The sequence below is a fragment of the Solea senegalensis genome, unplaced genomic scaffold, assembly GCF_019176455.1.
Source record: "Solea senegalensis isolate Sse05_10M unplaced genomic scaffold, IFAPA_SoseM_1 scf7180000013113, whole genome shotgun sequence".
In the NCBI taxonomy this organism is placed as follows: domain Eukaryota; kingdom Metazoa; phylum Chordata; class Actinopteri; order Pleuronectiformes; family Soleidae; genus Solea; species Solea senegalensis.
This window is the reverse complement of record NW_025320758.1, coordinates 88,585-109,002: the sequence shown is the minus strand read 5'-3', so window position 1 is coordinate 109,002 and position 20,418 is coordinate 88,585. Positions and strand designations below refer to the sequence as shown.

At 41.7% G+C, this 20,418-nt stretch overlaps 1 protein-coding gene across 1 annotated transcript in view; it reads right to left on the bottom strand.

Annotated features, from left to right (window-relative positions):
* The window catches only part of kcnh8 (potassium voltage-gated channel, subfamily H (eag-related), member 8), a 50,902-nt gene that overhangs the window by 10,301 nt on the left and 20,183 nt on the right, over nucleotides 1-20,418 (bottom strand). The window contains exons 4-11 of the mRNA XM_044015229.1: nucleotides 19,281-19,408; nucleotides 18,364-18,601; nucleotides 17,010-17,167; nucleotides 13,119-13,323; nucleotides 9,922-10,131; nucleotides 7,141-7,340; nucleotides 3,682-3,931; nucleotides 574-788 (exon numbers count right to left, since the gene is read on the bottom strand). Of these exons, the coding sequence (XP_043871164.1) occupies nucleotides 574-788; nucleotides 3,682-3,931; nucleotides 7,141-7,340; nucleotides 9,922-10,131; nucleotides 13,119-13,323; nucleotides 17,010-17,167; nucleotides 18,364-18,601; nucleotides 19,281-19,408 (1,604 nt within the window). The remainder of the gene's footprint in view (nucleotides 1-573; nucleotides 789-3,681; nucleotides 3,932-7,140; nucleotides 7,341-9,921; nucleotides 10,132-13,118; nucleotides 13,324-17,009; nucleotides 17,168-18,363; nucleotides 18,602-19,280; nucleotides 19,409-20,418) is intronic.

Here is a 20,418-nt window from a genome sequence, read left to right as displayed (position 1 = left end):
AGTCATTTTCTGATATAAAATGCACTTACGTTTTAGACGTAAACGTATTTAAAAAGAGAGGAATTAGGATCGAGCCATGGTAGCTCAGTGGTAGGGCGAATTGTCTTTCAACTGGAAGGATATGGGTTAAATTTCTGGCTCTGCACGTCTATATGTGTCCTTGAGCAAGACACTTGAATTATAGTGTAAAGCAGTTCATCAAGACTAGACAAGCTCTATATAAATACAGACCGTTACCAATTCAATTCAATTCAATTCAAGTCAATTCTTCTTCTAATTTAGTTGGTAGAAAGCAGTAACAAATATAGTTAGAGTAAATGTAAAATTTGCTAGAAATATAAATTAGTCAAGTACAGATACATGAATTTTGTACTTAAGTACAGTAACAACACTGAGACATCTGTACATTGTTTCTGTTTACAAGACACTGAACAGAGGCAGAATAATAACATCGACAACAACTAAATTCACCAAGAGTTACACACTGTACTGTAACGTTATATAATTGAGGAGAACTTTTCATGATATTCAGATTTTCTGATCAACACTCGGACGTGAAACCCTCAGACTCACGTGTGTCTCTTGTCCCTCCCTCAGGTTGTACGTGAGGTCCTGCTGGATGTCCTGGACAAACTGGTGGGAGTATTCGGGGTAAAGGTCCAGCACCTCGTACAAGCCCTTCAGACTGATGCACTGCAGGTCACAGTAGGTCAGAGCTTTCACGTCCGCATTGGTTTTGATCACCCGGTCATCTAAGGACACATTGGCCCCAATCAGGTCTCCTTTACCTGTCCAGAGAGAGAGAGCGAGAGATATGGACACGGGGAGGTGAGACATTCCGTACAACATTAGATTCTCCATTTACTGAGGGATGTGCCGATTATGAAATTTCATGAAAAAGGAAACACAGACAAAACGTTATACATACTGTATATCTATATATCTATACATATATATGTATAAATAAATATATACATATATATGTATATAAATATATTTACAACCTCTTAAACCCAAAGTTCTCATAAATAGTTGAACATAATTAATATTGTTAATAAATTATGGATTGTTGATTTATGAAATATTGATGTGCTCAACAGTTATCTTCTAACCACTGCCACTGAAGGTGATTTTAAAGTGGAACTGTAATTTCACCGCCATTTAAATTCATAACAATTCAGGCTTATCCCCCTAGACTGCTTAAGACTAATGTTTCTTTCGCCTTATATAAGAACAAAGAAGAGCAAAGCAATTTGTTAGTCTACTCTGAATGTATTGACTGCTTAGACCACAAAATAAGCAATGTTTTGAACAGAAAACAAATCACTAATGATTCTGTGAGTAAAGACTGAGGGGGGTTTTAGTAGTACCGTTTATGGTTATGATGGTTATTTATGAAACCTTGTTAATACTCTCTGTGCTTTTAATACATTTGATGGTTTGTGTGGAGCAGTGGTGACAGCTGTTTCCTGGCCTCTTGATAAAGATGAGGACGAGGCTAAGATCCCGTTATAGTGTTAATGATGCTTAAGCTGTGATAAAATATTCATTATGGTCACTGTGACCGGTGAACGCTGCGCAATTAACGCACAGCTGATGGAGCAGCAGTCGTGACTGTACTTATTTCTCTCAGTCCACTCGCCCCCCTCCCATTCTTATTCCCTGCATCTTTTATTGATCTTTTAGCTCACACTCCTATTCCCTGCTTCCTTCCTTTTTTTTCCTCCCTCGTCTCCCCATGTTTACCTCTCTTCCATTCTTCATCCCTTCCCTTGTTTGTTTCCTCTACCTTTCCTTCTACTACTTTAACTGTTCCTTCCTTCCCTTTTTAAGTTTCTCTGTGCCTTTTTCATTCGGTTTTTCTGTACTTAATTGTCATCCTCCTCCTCCCCCCCTTTCCATCTTCTCATTAAGTAATTTCCTTCTCCACTTCACCTTAACTCAGCTCAGTTGTTTTGTTTTCCTGTTCCTTAGTTCAAGCTCATCTTCCCCTCTTTTCTCTCATCCACATATAACTGTACTTGCTTCCTTTTCTTTTTTTTACTCCAGTCCTCCCTTCAACACCTCTCATTTTTTTTCTCAGATTCAACACTCAAAGCTTCCACCAAACGGTGTTTCACCTCAACCTCTCACTCTCTCGTGGCCATTCTCCTTTGGCTTCTGCGTCCAAATTAAATAAACACTGGGCAGTGGGCAGGATTGAAATGGACAATTCTTCATATATCTGAAGAAGGTTTGGGCCTGAAACGTTATTTGGTTGGTGTCAACGAGGTTTTTTTTGGGGTGGGGGCAACAACTGGTTTGTGAACACTTTCTACTTTTTATCACTCCCCATTATGTGGCACTGGGCTGTCACTGCAGACTTGTGTTGTGACAAGAAAAGAAGGCGACAGAGAGAAAGAGAGAGAGAAACACACACACACACACAGAGACACAGACACCGGGAGAGAGAGAAGCATTTTTCCTTCTTCAGTCAGACACTCAGTGTCAGCCTGACCTTCTGCACAGTCAGCAAACAAGTACAGAGACAATGCTCTGTGCCTGTCAAGCCTACACACACATATGCACCCACCCACACACACACACACACACACAATTTTGTGCATCAGTAAACAACTCCAGCGACTTTATACACACATGTCCAAAAACACACCTCTGCAGGAGCATTTGACTGCAGCTGCTGAGACACACACACACACACACACACACAATGTTTGGATACATGTGTTAAGTTAGTTTCTGAGAGTTTCTTTAACTTCATCTTAATATTTGCCAAAAGGCTTATACTGCAGACATTTCTTTTATGCATCTTTTATAATTGAATTTATTTTCCCTTTCCTACAGCACCGGCGACTACAAAAATGATTAACATTATTCATGAATAAAGACACCAAATTTACAAAAACATTTTTGCAACCTAATTCCTTTATCAATGAATTAACAGTTCTTTATTTTTTCTCTTCTCCTTTACTCCGTGTTATCATCGTGCGCGTGATGAAGAACACTGATACAGCCGATACTGCATTATTAGTCGTAATGATTTGCAAACAGCGATTTAACGCCTACAAATTTGGACTCGCACCACGTACTCACTGATGTTAACTATACCCAGAAAGAAGACTAGAGTTTGCACGTGCGGCGTTCAAATGCCCTTGACGAGATGGAGCTGAAATGACCTGACTCTAGTGAATTGAACTGATGAAATGGACTGGACTGGACAACACAAATTAAAGTGGGCAGGACTGAATTACAATGCTATGGAACAGACCCGACCACAGTGAGCTGGAAAATAAAGTGGTTTAACCCATATAGGGGCATTGGATGATCCTGGACTGCTGAATTAATTTGTGGTTCATTATATACTGTAATAAACACCAATCAACTCCACTGGACTTAAAAATGGTTGAGTCACTCATTATCGAGCATTCCTTTAAAAATGATATCTGCACAGCCATAGATAAGTGTGTTAGTTTCTTGCTGGTTGACCATATGTTATGGCAGTTTAATAACATGAGGCTATAAAGATGAGCTGTAGCCTTGAGGACACTGTCAAGCTCCTTTTTCATAAACAATGAGCTCATTTGCAGGATTTATAACAATGAGCGACACAGGCCTGGTTTTCTTTGTAGATGTAATCATGAAAAAATAATTAAACTCATTTCCCCATCCCCTTTATCGTACCCAGGATGGCCAGCACCATGCCACCTTTCAGCACCTCCATGGAACCCGAGCAGACAAAGAAGATGGCCTGGAGTGCGTCGCCCTGTCGGAGGAGGTATTCTCCCGGAGTGCAGAAGGAGGTTTTTGTGTGCAGAGACAGGGAGCGCAGGCAGCCACGACTGGCGGAGGCAAACATGGACAGCTCCAGGATCTCCTTGTTAAGGTGCATGGTGATGTCAGATCGCAGCTCGTCTGGGAAGTCCTTCAGCAGCTGTGGGGACGGTGATGATGGTGATGAGAGAGGGAGTGTGAGGCAGAGAACGAGACGGAGAGAAAGAGAGGAGGCAGACGAGAGTGAGGCAAGCATGACAACTGTGAAAATATCCCATGCTGCAACTGGGTGATTAAATTTCCAGCCTTGGCGGCTTTTTGATTAGATTCTAAGCTACTGCGCTACGGGAAACACTAATGTCACGTCAAGTCAGGTTTGTCTTTACAGCCCAGAATCAATAACAGTTGGAAAGCCACCTCCAGAAAGAACTGAACGTTCTTTAATATTATAGTATTTACTTTCCCTTCAGCCAATGAACAAAAATACCATGTTTGGTTTTGTGTGTGCCATGCTGAATATGGTGAATAACACACCTAAAAACAAATATAGAACACTCACAAACAATAGGATAGATTGTCAGAAACATACTCAAAAACAAACAAACACCATGAGTCACTGATATAACCCATAACATCTGTCTACATACTCTTGTCCTCGCAGCGTGAAGACCCGGGTTCAAGGCCCGGTTGGAACAATGGAGTTAGCATGTTCTCCCTGAGTGTGTGTGTGTGTGTGGGGGGGGTTTCTCCGGTTTCCTCCCACAGTCCAAAAACATGCAATATGGGGGATTAGGTCAATTGGTCACTCTTTACACAACTGACCATAGGTGTAAATGTGTTCAGAGGTGTGACAGACATCCGGGTACTAGTAAAGGAAGAGCAATTGAGTGCAGATACACAGGTCTCCTCTTCAGCCAATCAGCACCTTGGATATATTATAATACATCCATGGTGCCAACACCTGACTACTATTGGCCTCTTTCCACTATGGGCCCGGCTCACTTCCCCTCGGCACAGCACGGTCAGTTATGTGCTCAAAAATGTCTGATTGAGAACTGAATGTGAAAATATATAGAATTTTTCCAACGCAAGGATTCAAATTAAACAATACAAATTCAAATATAAATGATTCCCATTCAGTTTCTGATGGCACATACTGTATTTCAGCCCATAGCATCTGTCACGGACATGAATAAGTGATGTCCAGCCGTCCAGACTAAACATGCATAACCTGGATATATATACAGGTACAAAACATAAGCAACCAAGCACAGTTGTCATTTATCTGCCCGTCTCCTTCAGGACAAAGATCTGGGGCTCACCAGCACACAAGAGTCGATCAATGAGCCATCAGAGCCAGGCTGGCTTTAATCAACAGGCCCATCTATAATTCATCTGTCTGAAATTCATCATCATCATCATCATCATCATCTCATCTGAGCGCTGGTCTGGGCTCTGACAGCTGTCTCGCAGGGACTCGCAGCCTGGAGGGACGAGCTGCTATTAGACTAGTGCCCGGCTCCCCTGTGCTTGTTAAGGAAAGGTCCTCTTTTGCCTCCGTGTATGTGTTTTCTCTCAAATCTGTCCTCAAATTTAGCTCCGTCTCCACTTTTTCTGTTTATATTAACGTTTATAGATGTACCTACTTTCCATGTGACATAAATATATGTGATGTGCATGGAGTTAAATTCCAAGCTTGTCAAAAATGAGCATGCCTTACAATTAATATTATGCATGCGTATAAGCTAATACCTTTATTATATTATACATAATGTGTTTAATAATTATAATAATTTTTAGGGACATAATATCTCTATCCTTTCATGTATTTTATACAAAGTTTGTCTTTTGAGTCTTTTCAGCTTGTACCTAAATCTCGCAAAAAGAAGTTAAAGGTTGTAACATTTCTGCATTAAAATGCCAAATGTTTCCAATACACTTTAAATTCATAGAAATCAGTCTTTTTTTTTTCAAGAACAAGGACTATGTGGTCACACTTTAATGTGATAATGCTTTCTGTATGTTCTCCCTCTGTGTGTGTGGGTTTCCTCCGGGTTCTCCGGTTTCCCCCCGCAGTCCAAAAACATACAGAGGTTAATTGGACACTAAATTGACCGTAATATGTGAGTGGATGATTGTTTGTCTCTATGTGTTTGCCCTGTGATGGACTGGCGACCTGTGTCCAGGGAGTCCTACTCCATCTTTCGCCCCATGTCAGCTGGGATTGGCACCAGTGACCCTGCGACCCTCATGTGGAGGATAAAGCAGTAGACACTGCTATAATTTCCAGACCAAACGCCCAAATGACCCATTGGTTGGTTCCAATCTTGAACCTTAAAAAACCCATTTGAGTGAATCTGAGGTAATTAGCACTTGGGCCAGCAGAAGGCGCACTCAGTGAAGCTTGGCCTTAAATCCACTTTGAATCCATCAGAAAAGCAAGACAGTGATGTCATGCTGTTTCTCAAAAGCAGGGTTAACTTCTTCACTGAAGGATTTGCTGTGAAAACTGAGCACACGGGCAAACTAAAGCGTCCCCCTGACAACCACAGCAATCTGAACAGCGGTGTGTGGAAGTACTTTGGGTTCTGCGCCATAGATGAAGAAGTAAGGAACAAAATGTGTGGCTGCACCTGGTCAACCTCGCATGACTAATAGTAAGTGTAATAATGAATAATGTCATCACTTGTGTGTGTGTGTGTGTGTAGGTGGGGGGAAGGCAATATTGAAGTGTCTTTGAAAGAATGGCATCTTACATAGTATTCATTGAAACTTGATTTTTTGGAAAAAAAAGAGACAGCCTTGTGGCCTCCTCTCATTATCCTTAATGTTGTAACCCCACATTGTACATGTCACGTAACATGAATTTGACATGAATTCACTAGAAAAAGGTCTGTGGATTTAAAACCGCTGAGTCCCCAAAAACCTGTTGTCCACAACACGACAATGCGAGACAGAGAAGTGAAGTCTCTGTCTGCTGCTTGTCAATTCTTTTTTCATATATATATTTGTCCTTTGTGTTCTGTCCTTGTCAGTCAGTGCTGAGGAAAACAACATGCTCTTACCCTGTCGGGGGAACATGTAGTATTGATCACATTATCGCTCTTATGACCAGTCTAACTGTGGTTGATGCGTGATGAGGGACCGATAGGTGACCTTTTTAAATGTAATATTGATCTCTATATGGCTGAGCTGTTGGGTTTCAAAATATGTTAAATGAAAACAGAGCAGGAGGATTTATTCCAGCTTAAATGTGCACAGTGGCACCACATGGGAAAGTGGTCACATTCACTGTGTGTGTGTGTGTGTGTGTGTGTGTGTGTGTGTAAAACACTTCAAACTGAAATCGATTGCCCTCGTTTTCTATACCTCATTACTGTCGATGCCGTTGTTGACTGACCAAGTCGTCTGGAAGTACTCCAACATCCGCTGCTTGAGGCTCTGCGGCAGATGATGGACACGTATGAAGTCCTTGAGGTCTTTGGTTCTGGTGTGGTACTGGGACCAGCGTGAGTACATCCTCTGGATAATGGCGGTCACGTTACCAAAGACCAAGGCATGCATCAGTGCTGCAGGTGAGAGGAGGAAGAGGAAGAGGAAGAGATGAATTAGAGACAGAGAGATGAAGTAGAATGAAAGTGTTCAGACTGATAATGGTTTTGCCTAGACAAGGAAAAGACCATTTGGATGATGTTCTAATGGCGGAAGACTATCTGCAAAAAATGTCTCATTGTGAATGCAAAGGGACAGCAGAGGCTTTGGCGGACAGCAGGTCAACAGTAATGGATGATTGGGATTTGCATGCTTTGTTTTTGTGCTGTCACACCCAAATAGACGTCACCAAAACAGTAGTAGCATACACTAATGGGCAGTGTTGGAGTATCTTGTTATTAATAACACTTTAGCCTACTTAGATTACTTTTCTAATGAGTAACTTTACACTTTTGGTCTGATTCGGTGCAAATAACATTCAGCAAAAGACAATGTTTTCAGAGAGACAAAGGGGATATAATCGGAGAGGGAAGCTGAATTTAAATATCGTTTTAAATTTAAATATCAAAATCGGAAATCAGGCCAAGAATGCGGCCTTCCTGTCGGACTTACGGCAAAGTCCTCATTGACTTTTTAGACCGTCCCGACATGATTAACATGTGTACCAACCTTCGTTCATGTACGTGAAACACGACAAAAAGTCACCTGATGAAAGCTGATTTTCATTTTCGTAAGCCCCTCCCACATCCAATTTTCCCACGCTTTTTCACCAAACAACTTTCACACGTAAATTTCCACCAGTATTTATGCGATCGCAATAATCTGTGAGTTTTGTGGTATGGGAAAGGCCTCAAAAACGTGATTCATTGGAGAGAAAAATAATAATCAGGAGAATTCCTTGCATTTCAATAGAAAATGAAAATGCTGTGAGCCAGGAAACTTGAAAAAGCATTAGATTTAAAGAAGGTCTCGACTAAAAAAACTAATGCAAAAAGAATCACATGGTTTTTTTATTATTATTATTTTATGTTGGTAACTTACAAATACTCTTTGCTTTTGTCAGGTGGTCATGATTTAACGCAATGTCAAAGGACTTTGTAATTGCGGTAACGTTGTAACTGCTGATGGGAAACAACATTTCCATCACTGGTTCCAAGCTGTATAGTCGGCATGAAGGAATCCACTTTTGTCTGATTAAATCTCCGCAACAATGACGGAGAAGCTCGGTCGCAGCCGCCACAGATAATCGCACTCCTGTAAATATGATGACGCGCGCGTCTCACAGGGAGCTGTCAATTTATGTGAGCGATTAAACAGAAACAAAAAGCAAATGGTATGTTTACATTCATGTCTTGCACCTCCCAGGGGAGAACACTGATGTCTGAACTGAGAGGAGCTGATCTGATTGGAGTGACATATCCCTGCCCTTTGCATGCCCACACAGATAATATATTCTCCTGATCTCATTCAGTTTTCTCCTGCCAGTGTTGCACAACTCGAGACATGAAGGCACCGAGACACTGAAGGCACGTCTGGAGCGACTGTTTACCGACTCCAGTTTTCAGACAGTCCCACCTTTCAATCACAGCACTTGTTTATTTCAATCAAATGTAGCAAATACAGCAGGGTAAAGGGTGTTTTGCTGTTGAATTTACTCTAATAAGGTAATAATCCAATTTCCTCCACAAACTCACTGCATTTGACCTTTGAACGGCTATAAATATGAACAGGTGCTGTGTGTAAGTTTTCATTTCACACTGACCCACAAGGGACAATATGGATGTGTGTGCTGTGTGTGTGTGTGTGTGTGTGGGGACCTTCTCTGGCATAAACACTGACCTTGTGAGCACCAGTAGTCCCAGAACCTCATCTGAGGAACTCAAGGCCTAAGATTTTAATTGTTGTTAGGTTAAAGTAAGGGTGAAGCATTAACTGGTTATAGTTAAGGTCAGGGCTAAGGCTTTGTTTAGGTTGTCTAAATGAAGTCAACACAGTGGTTTAAGAATAGCTGCACCAACCGCTCCGCGTGTGTGTGTCTCTGGGACTGTTGCTGCCCCAAGGCAGTCAAGGACATTTAACGTTTATTGCTGAAGCCGAGAGAGAACTGTCCACAGGGAAAATCCTAAAACAGAGACTGCTCTTCATCCGTAAAAACACACCTATTGTGTAGAAGATCCAGTTTAAGCCGGATCAAACCGTATACTGCAAAGAACACTTTACACTTTAAAGTACATTATTAACAGGGTGGAAATCACAGGATAGCTCACGAGACTATACAACACATTGTCCATAATAACAATAACAATGCAGTGATTCTGCAAAAATCAATGTACTGCAAGAACATTATATAATGAGACTGTTGTCCACTTCTCCTTAAGCCACTTCTGCTCATGCTTTCCTCCTGGGTGAATCAAATTGATGGGAAAATGTGTTTGAATTGGCATATTTTTATGATTCTTTAAGGATTTTTGCCTTTATTTGGATGGTTTTCAAGATGGTGGCATGTTTTCTAAACTGATGTTTTGTTTTTTTTTAACAATGACTAATTCAGTCCAATTCCTGACAGTGAAGAGGGACAGAAAACAGGGTGAGAGAGGCGAGGAGAGATTCACTTTGGTGCAAAAGAAATCAGATCAAACATGCGCGTGTTTCGTATACCTCCTATGAGCATCACACAAATAGAGAAGATCTTTTCAGCATCGGTGTTGGCCGACACGTTGCCGAACCCCACGCTGGTCAGACTGCTGAGGGTGAAGTAAAGTGAAGCGACGTAAACACTCCGGACAGAGGGTCCACTGCTGCTCCCGTTGTTGGCTCCTATGGTAAAGTACGGAGCGTCCAGACGCTTCCCCAGCTCGTGGAGCCACCCTGGATTTGAGAGATGAGAGTGGAGATATAGTGAAGGATGAAGGTGGCTGTCACAGCAGCACAGTCACCAAGGGGCAAATCATGGAAAATGGCTGTTAAGTGATACTATTAGACCTGACTGGGGAAGCATTTGTGTGTATACACCAGCAGCACAGGGGCAGAATGTGTCAAGCTGTTGAATGACGGTGAATTTGAGCAGCAGAATCCACTTCTGCTATTTTTTGTGAGTGTTTGTGAGAAGTTTCTTCCCAGAAAATGACTTTGGTAGAAGTTGAAGTCACGTTTTATAATATTACTTAAGTAAAAGTCTTAAAGTATAGGACATTTACTGTACTTAAGTATCAAAAGTCATCTTCTGATATCAAATGTACTTAATTTTTAGAAGTATTAAAAAAGCGAGGATTTAGATCAGTGGTAGGGAATGTTGTGGGTTAAATTTCTGTCTCTGCCAGTCTATATGTGTCGTTGAGCAAGACACTTGAATGAATGTGAAAGATGTGTGAATGGCAAAACTGTAGTTTTCTAGCTCATCAAGACTAGAAAAGCTCTATATAAATACAGACCATTACCAACTCTTCTTCCGACAATATTTGGTCGTACCAAGTAACAAAGATAGTTAGAGAAAATGTAGTTGAGTAAAAGCAAAAGTTGCTCGAAATATAAAGTATAGTACAGTTACGTAATGTAATGTAAAAAAGTATTTGTACTTTGTTACATTACAACACCATTCATACTCAAACCAGCTGGTAGCAGCCTTGCTTTACTAGTGCAATGTTTCTGTTGCCTGCTTCTGTCTTGATATAAAGCTAATCCCAATATTGCTGGGCGACACAGGCTAATCAACACTACAGTGAGAAACACAGAGAGGCTCATGTGGAGCTGATAGTTTTAATCAGCACTGTGTGTGTCTGTGTTACTTAATTGACAACGATAATAGACATTTATTTGTACATTATTTAAAATTGAGCATCTGAAATATCTGAAACAATCCAGACAAACACAGACAGCACAGGGAAAAGGCCCGTCTCCCCTCCATGCTATAGCCAGAACAATGGCTGCAACAGACTGATCCTTCGCATGGGAACCAGAACTAATCTCTGGTCAGTACAGTGTGGAGATGTGTAGCAGATCCCAGGAGAATCGCCCGCAGACACTGATGAATGGTAATTGGATGGAAGTCCCTCATAGCTGCGCGGCTTCAGCATCAGAATCGCATAATTAGGATACAACACATTAATCCTGCCTCGCGCACTGACCCGTTGTTTTATGACACTGAAATGCGGTAATTGGTAAAAGGAGGAAAATCTGCATCGTTCTTGTGACCCAGTCAATGCTGACCCAGAACCAGTTATGAAGACAACAGGGCGAGGTAACTGCAAGCAACGCGTGCTCATCGATACTGACCAGAGATCAGCCCAGGGGGCCTCATTATATGAGGGACCTGGAGGCTGAGGGGGAAGCCTGAGGGCGGCATCATTAATTACAAGAAGAATCACAACAGTCATGCCCACATTTGCACGCACACACACACACACACACAACTGATGAAGTGTAATTTTAACAATCAACATAAGAATAAATGAATCGATGAGGAAATAATAAAGTTAATTTTGCTGCAAAAAATACACTGAAACAGTGAGAGAACCAAGCAAAAATGCAGCACTGCCTCTGACACCCACTCTGTGATATGACAGCACGATGAGTCTGTTACATAGCTACAGGCAAGGACCTCTTGAATCAGTATTTGGTCCTTCAAACTCCGCTGCATGTGGTGTCTTTTCAGAGAGGACTGTCATGTGACCGCGGTCGGTGCTTTAACGCCCGAACGACACGTCGATACTTGTGCGAAGTGATTTATTGTGCGTGCGATGGTTTTGAAACCCTGTTTCAATGTAACTATGGGTGGAAACAAGAGCCGCAACAAAAACACACGACACTTGCTTGCTGAAAAGAAGCAGCAGCTTCAATTTTCCTTCGCTTCTGCGCAAAACATGTTAGATTTATATGATCAAGAAATGGGAAAAGTGACTTTATTTTTTTAAACTATTAATGCCTAATACTTTAGCCGTACAGCTTTTAGTGTGAGCCACAATCGTTGAGCCATTTATTCCACAGATTTCTCAGTCCACTGTTTCCTTCATATTGATTGTGCACTGAGCGTGACAAAGAGTTTGGCTCCCTCGGCGAGAAAGAGAAATGTAGATTGAATGAAAACATACACAATCCCTCATCTCTGCTCAGCCAATACAAAAAAGTCAACATGTTCAATTAAGCAAATTTAACCACCATACAGAGTCAGAATGAAATAAGGACGACCACTACCTGCTGCTGTGGTGAGATTTATGTGACTCTGTCCCATTATTCTTTAATTTCAACTGATTTAAAATACCAATCTGTGATTGAAGCTGTGGTTTTCCACTTTTTGTTAGCACCCTGTAACAAAGTCGACCTGTTGCAACACTTCACTTCATGTGTTCTTCATCGAGACCCAGAAATAGACTAAGAATTTTTTAGGATAAATTCTTCATATTTTTTTTCCTCATTTATTTACAGCAACCATTTACTCCTAGTTATTTATGGATAACGGGCTGTTAATGTTACAGAGAGAGACCTGTACTTGTACTCTTGTAGGGAATTCTTTATTTAGTCTGAATATCTGCAGTCGCATTGTGTTTTGTCACGATTCATCAAATTCAATGTCATGCTAACAATGACACACTACCGGTCTATATTTTCACATCAAGGCAATAAGCAGCAAAATGAAGCAAATCACAGTCTGCTTTCAGAGGAGTCTAACAAAACCTTCACATCATCCCGTGTAGAGCACATCTAAACTCTGACAGCACCTGACTTTACATGCCTCCTGAATGCAGCAGTATGTGCTCAGTATCACCGCACTGAGCTGAAAGGAAGAATGCCATCATCAGCAGCAAGAGAGTTGGAAAGGTCTTCACTCTACTCCGTCATTTTCCCTCCCAAATACTCACCGATATCCCAGTTGTAGGTATTGGCCTCCATCTCCATCTTGCCAATGATGTACCAGATGCAGGCCATCCAGTGAGCCAGCAGGGCAAACATGGACATCAGCAGGGTGAGGACCACCGTGCCGTGCTGAGAGTAACGATCCATCTTCTGGAGAAGCCGCAGCAAACGGAGCAGACGCACCGTTTTTAGCAAGTGGACCACAGACACCTGCGGGAAGAAAGCACCAGGACGTCACTCAAAACTGATTTCATTTTCAGGAGTCAAACATCTATGTTTTTGCTTTTCATAAAGGGCATTCGTGGTGGGTGTCACAGTTTTTCATGTGTTGAACCTACACTGAAACTGACATTAGTCATCACTATCACCACTTCATCTCTCCGCACAACTGCATCTCCTGAAGGCAACGTGTGTTTCTTTCCTTGCTAAGCAGTTACCACGATGATATAAACCCCCTTTTCATTTCTTGTGATTTGCTGGTGTTGCGCTAGAGGCATACACAGAGAGAGAGAGAGAGAGAGAGTGAGAGAAAGAGAGGGAGGGAGAGCAGACAGGAACAGAAACCATGAGGAGCAGACTGAATTCATCTCCCTAATCTCAGTGGAACGCTGATAAATCACCTTCATCCCCACAAGTATTCTTATACAAACCACTGTGAAGTGGCAAAAAAAAAGCTCTTGATCGTGCTTCAGACATTAGAGGATGCTTCCGTATTCTATTATTACACATGCTTGTAAACGTGCCAACGATACGGTCCATTGAAATATCTCCTAATGAAGGAGCCTTGAATACAGAACTGCCAATTAGAGTAATCCGCCAAATGCTGGCAGGTGTGTTTGTCTTGTCTTAAACTCATACGACAGTATTTCTCAACTCGTCGCACACTCTCTCCGTCACATATTTAACTACCTTAGCCACGAGCCCTGTGCCTCCTCAACTCTACTCACTTAGAGTACACACACACACACACACGCGCAGTTACTTTCACACGTTCCTCACAAACATGTGCTGTAGATGTGAATGTCATCCATTGTGCACTTGCTCCTCAGGCAATGTTCTCCACCAACAACCATGTGGGACTTGCTGCCATGTATCCCCACTAGCAATATGCTCACATATACATATGCCCCTGAACACACACACACACACACTGTATATGCACTACACATTAGTTGGATGTAAGACAAAGTGGGTATGTTACCTTTCCTTGAGAATGTATTTAAGTACACCGTGACAGGATGGGGCACCAATCCCACAGAAAAGGTGCAGTATATAAGAGGGGATGTGGGACATAAGCAACGAAGAGGAGGGAGAAAACGAGTGCGTTTGTCAGTGAAAGACATCACGCTGTGGTTTTTTTTACTAGCGAGAGTAAAAGCATGTGATATGTGGACAGTCTTTATCAGAGCTGCTCCTGCAATGTCTACAGTATGTTTTATGGTGGGTTTTTCCACACCCTCGCTGTGAGAAATGGAGAGCCGCTGCAGCATGAGCAGTAATGAAGTCTCCTGCTGAGCCCTGGGGAGAAGCTCCATCTTTTCTCTATCATCTATCACCACCACACATCCTACCTATGGAGGGAGAGAGAGAAAGAGTCCTGAGCAACACCACATTCTTCTCCAGCAGCTACGCAGAAAGGCATATGCACCACCTGCCTCTCTCTCCCTTAACTGCCCCTGCTTCCACAACCATTCAGATTTTCATTTCCCCTTGATCATCGGGTGTGAAATTTACATGGCGCTGTGTGATTGCTTACTTTCCTTTACACAATTACAGTATTTCTCTCCCCGCAGCCCCACTTTTAACCCGTCAAGCCAATCACAACAACTCGACTGGCCTTTTTCATTATTATTTGCAAAGTAGGCGTCCAGGCCTGGGGAAAACGGTAGCCAAGGAAGTTTGATAGTAGTGGTTTGAAGAGCTACTTAAGCACAATCATGGGTTGTTGTTTTTTCAGTCAAAACAAGAATGGAATAAACTCCTTCTTAATCTGAAAATCTGCACAAATTTAGGACCTTTTCTGGCATAAACACTGATTTTGGGAGGGATAGCGATTTGGTTAGGGTGTCCAAATGCAGCGTCCTAAGAAGAGCAGCTGCGCAAACCTGTTAGTGTGTGGGTGTGTGTTTTATATTTCAGGTTCATCTGCCCAGAGACTACAGATGGAAATGAGATAGTAGCTTAAGGTAGAGCAAAGTATCTTTTCTGTTGCTGAGATTAATGTATTTTGTCCAAAGTTTATTTAATTTAATTTGAATTTAGTTCTCAACTAAATGAATCAACAACAAGAAAACACTTCAGGCAAAAGTACATTTGACAATCATGAAAGATTAAAAAAAATATATATATATTAATTTAACATAACACTGAAAAAAAAAAGAAATAAAGAAAAAAGATTCAAGATAAAGTAGACATAATAAATAAAAAAGAGGAGGGAAACTACTATGCTGTGGCCATTTTGGTGATAAATGGCTGCAGGCCTGAAAGGTGACATCAGTGCGAATGTTTTCACGCAATCCTCGGCAGTAACCGGTCATTCCTGCTCTCCCGGCAGCAGCAGGCGAACTTGTGACCCAGTAGTCCTACGACCATGTCCAAACCAAACCCTACTGGGATTGTGTTGCATTTCCATTAATAGAGTCTGAAACTAAAAAGGCACCTTCACCTGAAGCTGCCTGGAGCTGCACTCAGCCCATCACCATTCCTTATAGCATATAAAAGGTAAAAAAATAAAATAAAAAATTAGGTCATATTTTTTTTTTCTTTTTTCTACATTTCTGTCCAATTCCTTATGTGGAAAAAAATAAGGTGTTTATTAGAATGATTTATCAGTATCCTTTCTTTGTTTTGTCCACTCTTTCATGTCTCACATGTCCATCTAAACGTGTACCGGTGTCTGTCGTCACACTAGGTTCACTCAGCTCCCTGTGACTCGCTCTGTGTCTCTCAGGCAACCTGTCACACTGCGCACAGGAAGTGATTGTACGTCACAAATGACGCAGGCAATTGGTCCAACAACAACAGCTATCGTGCTAGTACAGCGAGAAAAGGGCTGCGAACGATCGCTGCGTGGCTCAGAATGAACCAGAAAGTATCCTGAAAAGTTTCAGAAACCTGGATGTTTAGCAGTTTGACTCATGGATAAATGCTTATTGTAACTGGATAGTGGGGAGTGGGGGTGTTGTGGGATCACCTTGACACACGTTAACACGGCAGTGTTTTAGTAATTACTCAGAATTCCTCATGGAGGTGAAAAGAAGCTCCACACTGAACACTTTAAAATGAGGACCTTTCTGTGTAACAACAGCGTGAGGGACAATCATTGTGACACTTTCTCCAAATTAGAAGAAAAAACTTCCATAAGCAAGCAATCAAAGCCTCCCTATAGTGTAGTGCAAGACAACATGGTCCACCTAACTGCTCCACATCTCTGCTTCCTCCTCCACTCTACTATTCTTAAGGGGGTCATATATTTGACACAGGCAGAGCAGGAAATGGTTTTAATGACACAGGTTTGATTGTTTTCACAGCACTCGTATACGGTACGGTATGTGGAATCGATACAAAGAATCAAAGCAGGCAATGCAGCGCTGGAAGGAATCTATGAGATCTGCTCTTATGAAAAAGTTAAATGTGCTGCACATGCACAACATACCGCCGTGATGACAGGATTACACAGAGGAGTTCTGCTACTGTACACGGCATCAATCATACATTTCTTTACAATAATACTCAAGGTCATGTTCAATTAGGTCATACTTATGCTTTTCCTTTCTTTTTAATATTCCCCTTGTCCTTCCATGTTGGGTTACAATTAGATTGATTGATTATGAGATTCAGTCTCTGCGGGGGAGCGGCGGTGGTGGTGGTGTTGAAATGAGCCAATAGTTACTCACGACGCTGACTTTGAAGCCATAGAGCAGGTCAAAGGGCAAGGCGGCCACCAGGTCAATGATGAACCACGTGGTCAGGTAGTGGATGCAGATCTGCCGGGCATCAAAGATCACTTGGCCCGACTTGCTGACGTAAGAGGTGCGGAAATTGAAAACAATGTCTGACGGGAAAATGGAAAAACAGACAAGAAAAAAAAAAAGAGGTCAGAGTCTGGTTGTTGCATTTAAGTCTCAACACACACACACTATATCATTTAAAGTCATTTATAAAATGACAATGATATATCATCAGAGATTAAGTGTATATAATGATTTTGGTGCCCGTCATAGTTCCCTTGTCGTCTCTTGTCATCATGTGGTAATTCTCCACCTGTTGCTGACACACTGAAATGAATCTAAACTAGGGCAGTATCCCAAACTCAAGTTTTTACTGATATCTCATGCATTTCTTATCCAAACAACGACAAAGTCGGCACTGCACACACTGGTGCCCTGACTAAGTCAGCTGCCAAGTTTGAGCCTGTCGAGCGACTCATTTAGACAGTTATACAATTAGCAGAGACAGACACTCCTCGTATTTATAGATACAAAGATTCCAGTAGTGATTGGTCTAAGACAGCAAGGGAACCTCAGCTTCCTAGAAAATGTCGTCAAATATGTACTGTGTTATATTTTCATGTCAATCTTAAACATGCGGCAGAACGCGATTCGAACGTGTCACTAGTATATCACGGACGACGGATCGTCTTACGTGATTTTCGTATTCCTGTAGCAGTCTCTGCATTAAAACCACTTGAAGCTCAGCTTCAACTGTTGTCTATGGACTAATGCAGCAAAATCGTCACTTCCAGGGAAGCTCAGCTTCTGTGGGAGTCAATAGAGCGGTGGATGTGTGCGGACCCATTTTCATTTGTACATGTACAAATGAAATTTTAGCTTTTCAGTTTTACATGTACATCGCGTTTGATGGTTCTAGTTGTTCGTTTACAGAATTTATGTAAGAATGTATGTATAAATAACTAGGATATGGAAATGAGCTTCCCCTGTTAGATTCAGTGTTAATTAAAACAAAGCAGACTACACAAACACGTAGTAAATTCAGGAATAAGTGTGACTCTGTGTGTACATATATATATATATATATATATATATATATATATATATATATATATATATATATATATATATATATATATATATATATATATATACATATGTGTACATATGTGTATATATATATATATATACATATCTATATAACATATGCCGTTAAATTTAGATCAATCCAAATTGATCAAAATTTTAGCTAACTCTAACCATAAATGTCATTGAAACCCAAAATGCATGAGCAATGCACCTATGATGAATAGAATCTCCACAGCGATGTCGCTGACAGTCGTGCTGCGGGTGAGGTCGTCGTCGTCGCCGATGAAGCACACGTTGTACGGCACCGTCACAGCGACGTAGAACGTGGCCAGCAGAATCAGCCAATCCCAGCCGGCCTTGAACGTGCTGTAGTGCAGTAAGATGAATTTGGACTTCTTGGCGTCTGCTACCTTGTACTCGGGCAGAGCAGGTGGATCCCCGAACACATTCTGAACCGAGACAGACAGAGGTAACGGTCACATATACAGTACTTACGTAATGCAGCTGTGAGACACTGTGATGTATTTATTCCATAGGGTATGCAACTTCATACATCACTGGACCTAATTAGCTGTCTCGTTCAGTAACAACACATCCTGTTCCCAGTGACAAGTATATTGACTAAATGCTAATTTTCACTATATGTACAAATTAATCTCATACAACACACAACCTCACTGCTTTGATTTAAGCTCGGTGACCTCTTCTTGGCTTCTTTCGAGGTTTTTGAAGAATATGTAGAATGCTATTAGGGAATTTAAGAACAGGTAACATATGGTGAGAATCTGGATTTTGTGGATGTAAATGAATTTTGTTTGGCGTCTTTCTTCAGTCACTGCACAGTTGTTGTTGTTATTGTTGTTGTGTGGCTTGAGAATAAATAAGTCTAAAACAGGGGCTTCATAATAAGTGACACTCCTCACTGAGTGCTTATTGGAGATACATGTTATAGCCCTTACCCCCGAGAGTCTGTTCTCACCAAAACAGATTATTTCTCCTCACCTGTCATTTGATTTTATGGCTAGTTTAACAACAGTTATTACCTCTCTCCCTGTGTTTTACAGTCCACCCTCACCCGCCTTACATCACTTTATATCCTCCCTTGTCGCTCGGTGTATTTGATGGTACCTTGTTGAGTTTAATCTTGCTCTTCTCTCTGCTGTGGAGGTGACCAGAGATGTGGTAGAGCACCGTGCTGCTCCGGAGACGAGACGAGCTGAAGTGAGAGCCTGTTTTCCCCCTGCCGCGCCGTCTCTCTGTAAACACACACACACACACAAACACACACACACAAGTAGGTACATACCCCCTTCAACACTTTACCCCCCAAGGTCAACTCCTGATGACTGAATCAGTCATTATGCTTGATGAAATACATAATATTCATGTCCTGAATCCCGACTCGTGAATATGCAACAGGAGGAAAGTGTCTGTTCTAAACAAAAGGCACAATTTCAAGGTTTTAAAAAAACTCCGTATTTACTGGCATGGTTGTGTGTGTGTGTGTATGGACTATTGCACCACACCACAGTTTTCAACTTTAATTAGTCCATGCAGAGGGAGCGAAGCATTTATGACTGATTATTTCTGTTTGGGTTTTGTGCACTTTAAGTGTCGTCATCATAGATACAGGCAGACAGTTAGTGCAGGGGCGATGTGTTCAGATTGAGGAGTAATTGCAGAAGGCGCTTTATTGCTCGTGGGTTTTTGAGCCCTACTCTCACTGCTGTGAAGCCACAGTAAAAAAAAAAAAGACTAAGGCCATACTGGCCTGAGGGCAAACGGTTACACAGCCAGTAACAGAGCTGAAGAATAGGTGTGATAAATGCCGCTGAACTTCCATCGGAAAGTATGTGCATTCGGCGCCGAGTGTTGCCAGCATGCGAGTGTACGGACCCCAGATGAGGTGAACAGACAGGGCCCATCCATAATGTGCTGGAGCCTTGGGGGGGATGTGATCCGGCAAAAGCACAGAGACAGAGACACACTTATTTTTAGATCTAATGAATTTCCCTCTGCATTTATAGCCATTCATGGGTGTGTGTGTGTGTGTGTGTGTGTGGGGGTTATGGGCCATAGGGGAGTGGGTGTTGTTGTATTTAAAGGGGGAAGGACAAAAACATGTAGGTTATATAGGGGGAGATGGGAATAGTGTCAACGCAGGAGGAGGAGACATAGGAGATGAAGAGAGGAAGGAAAGGAAAGGACACCAGGAAACAAGTAAAAGAAAAGGAAAGAAAGATAAAGACGGTAAAAAAAGATGAGA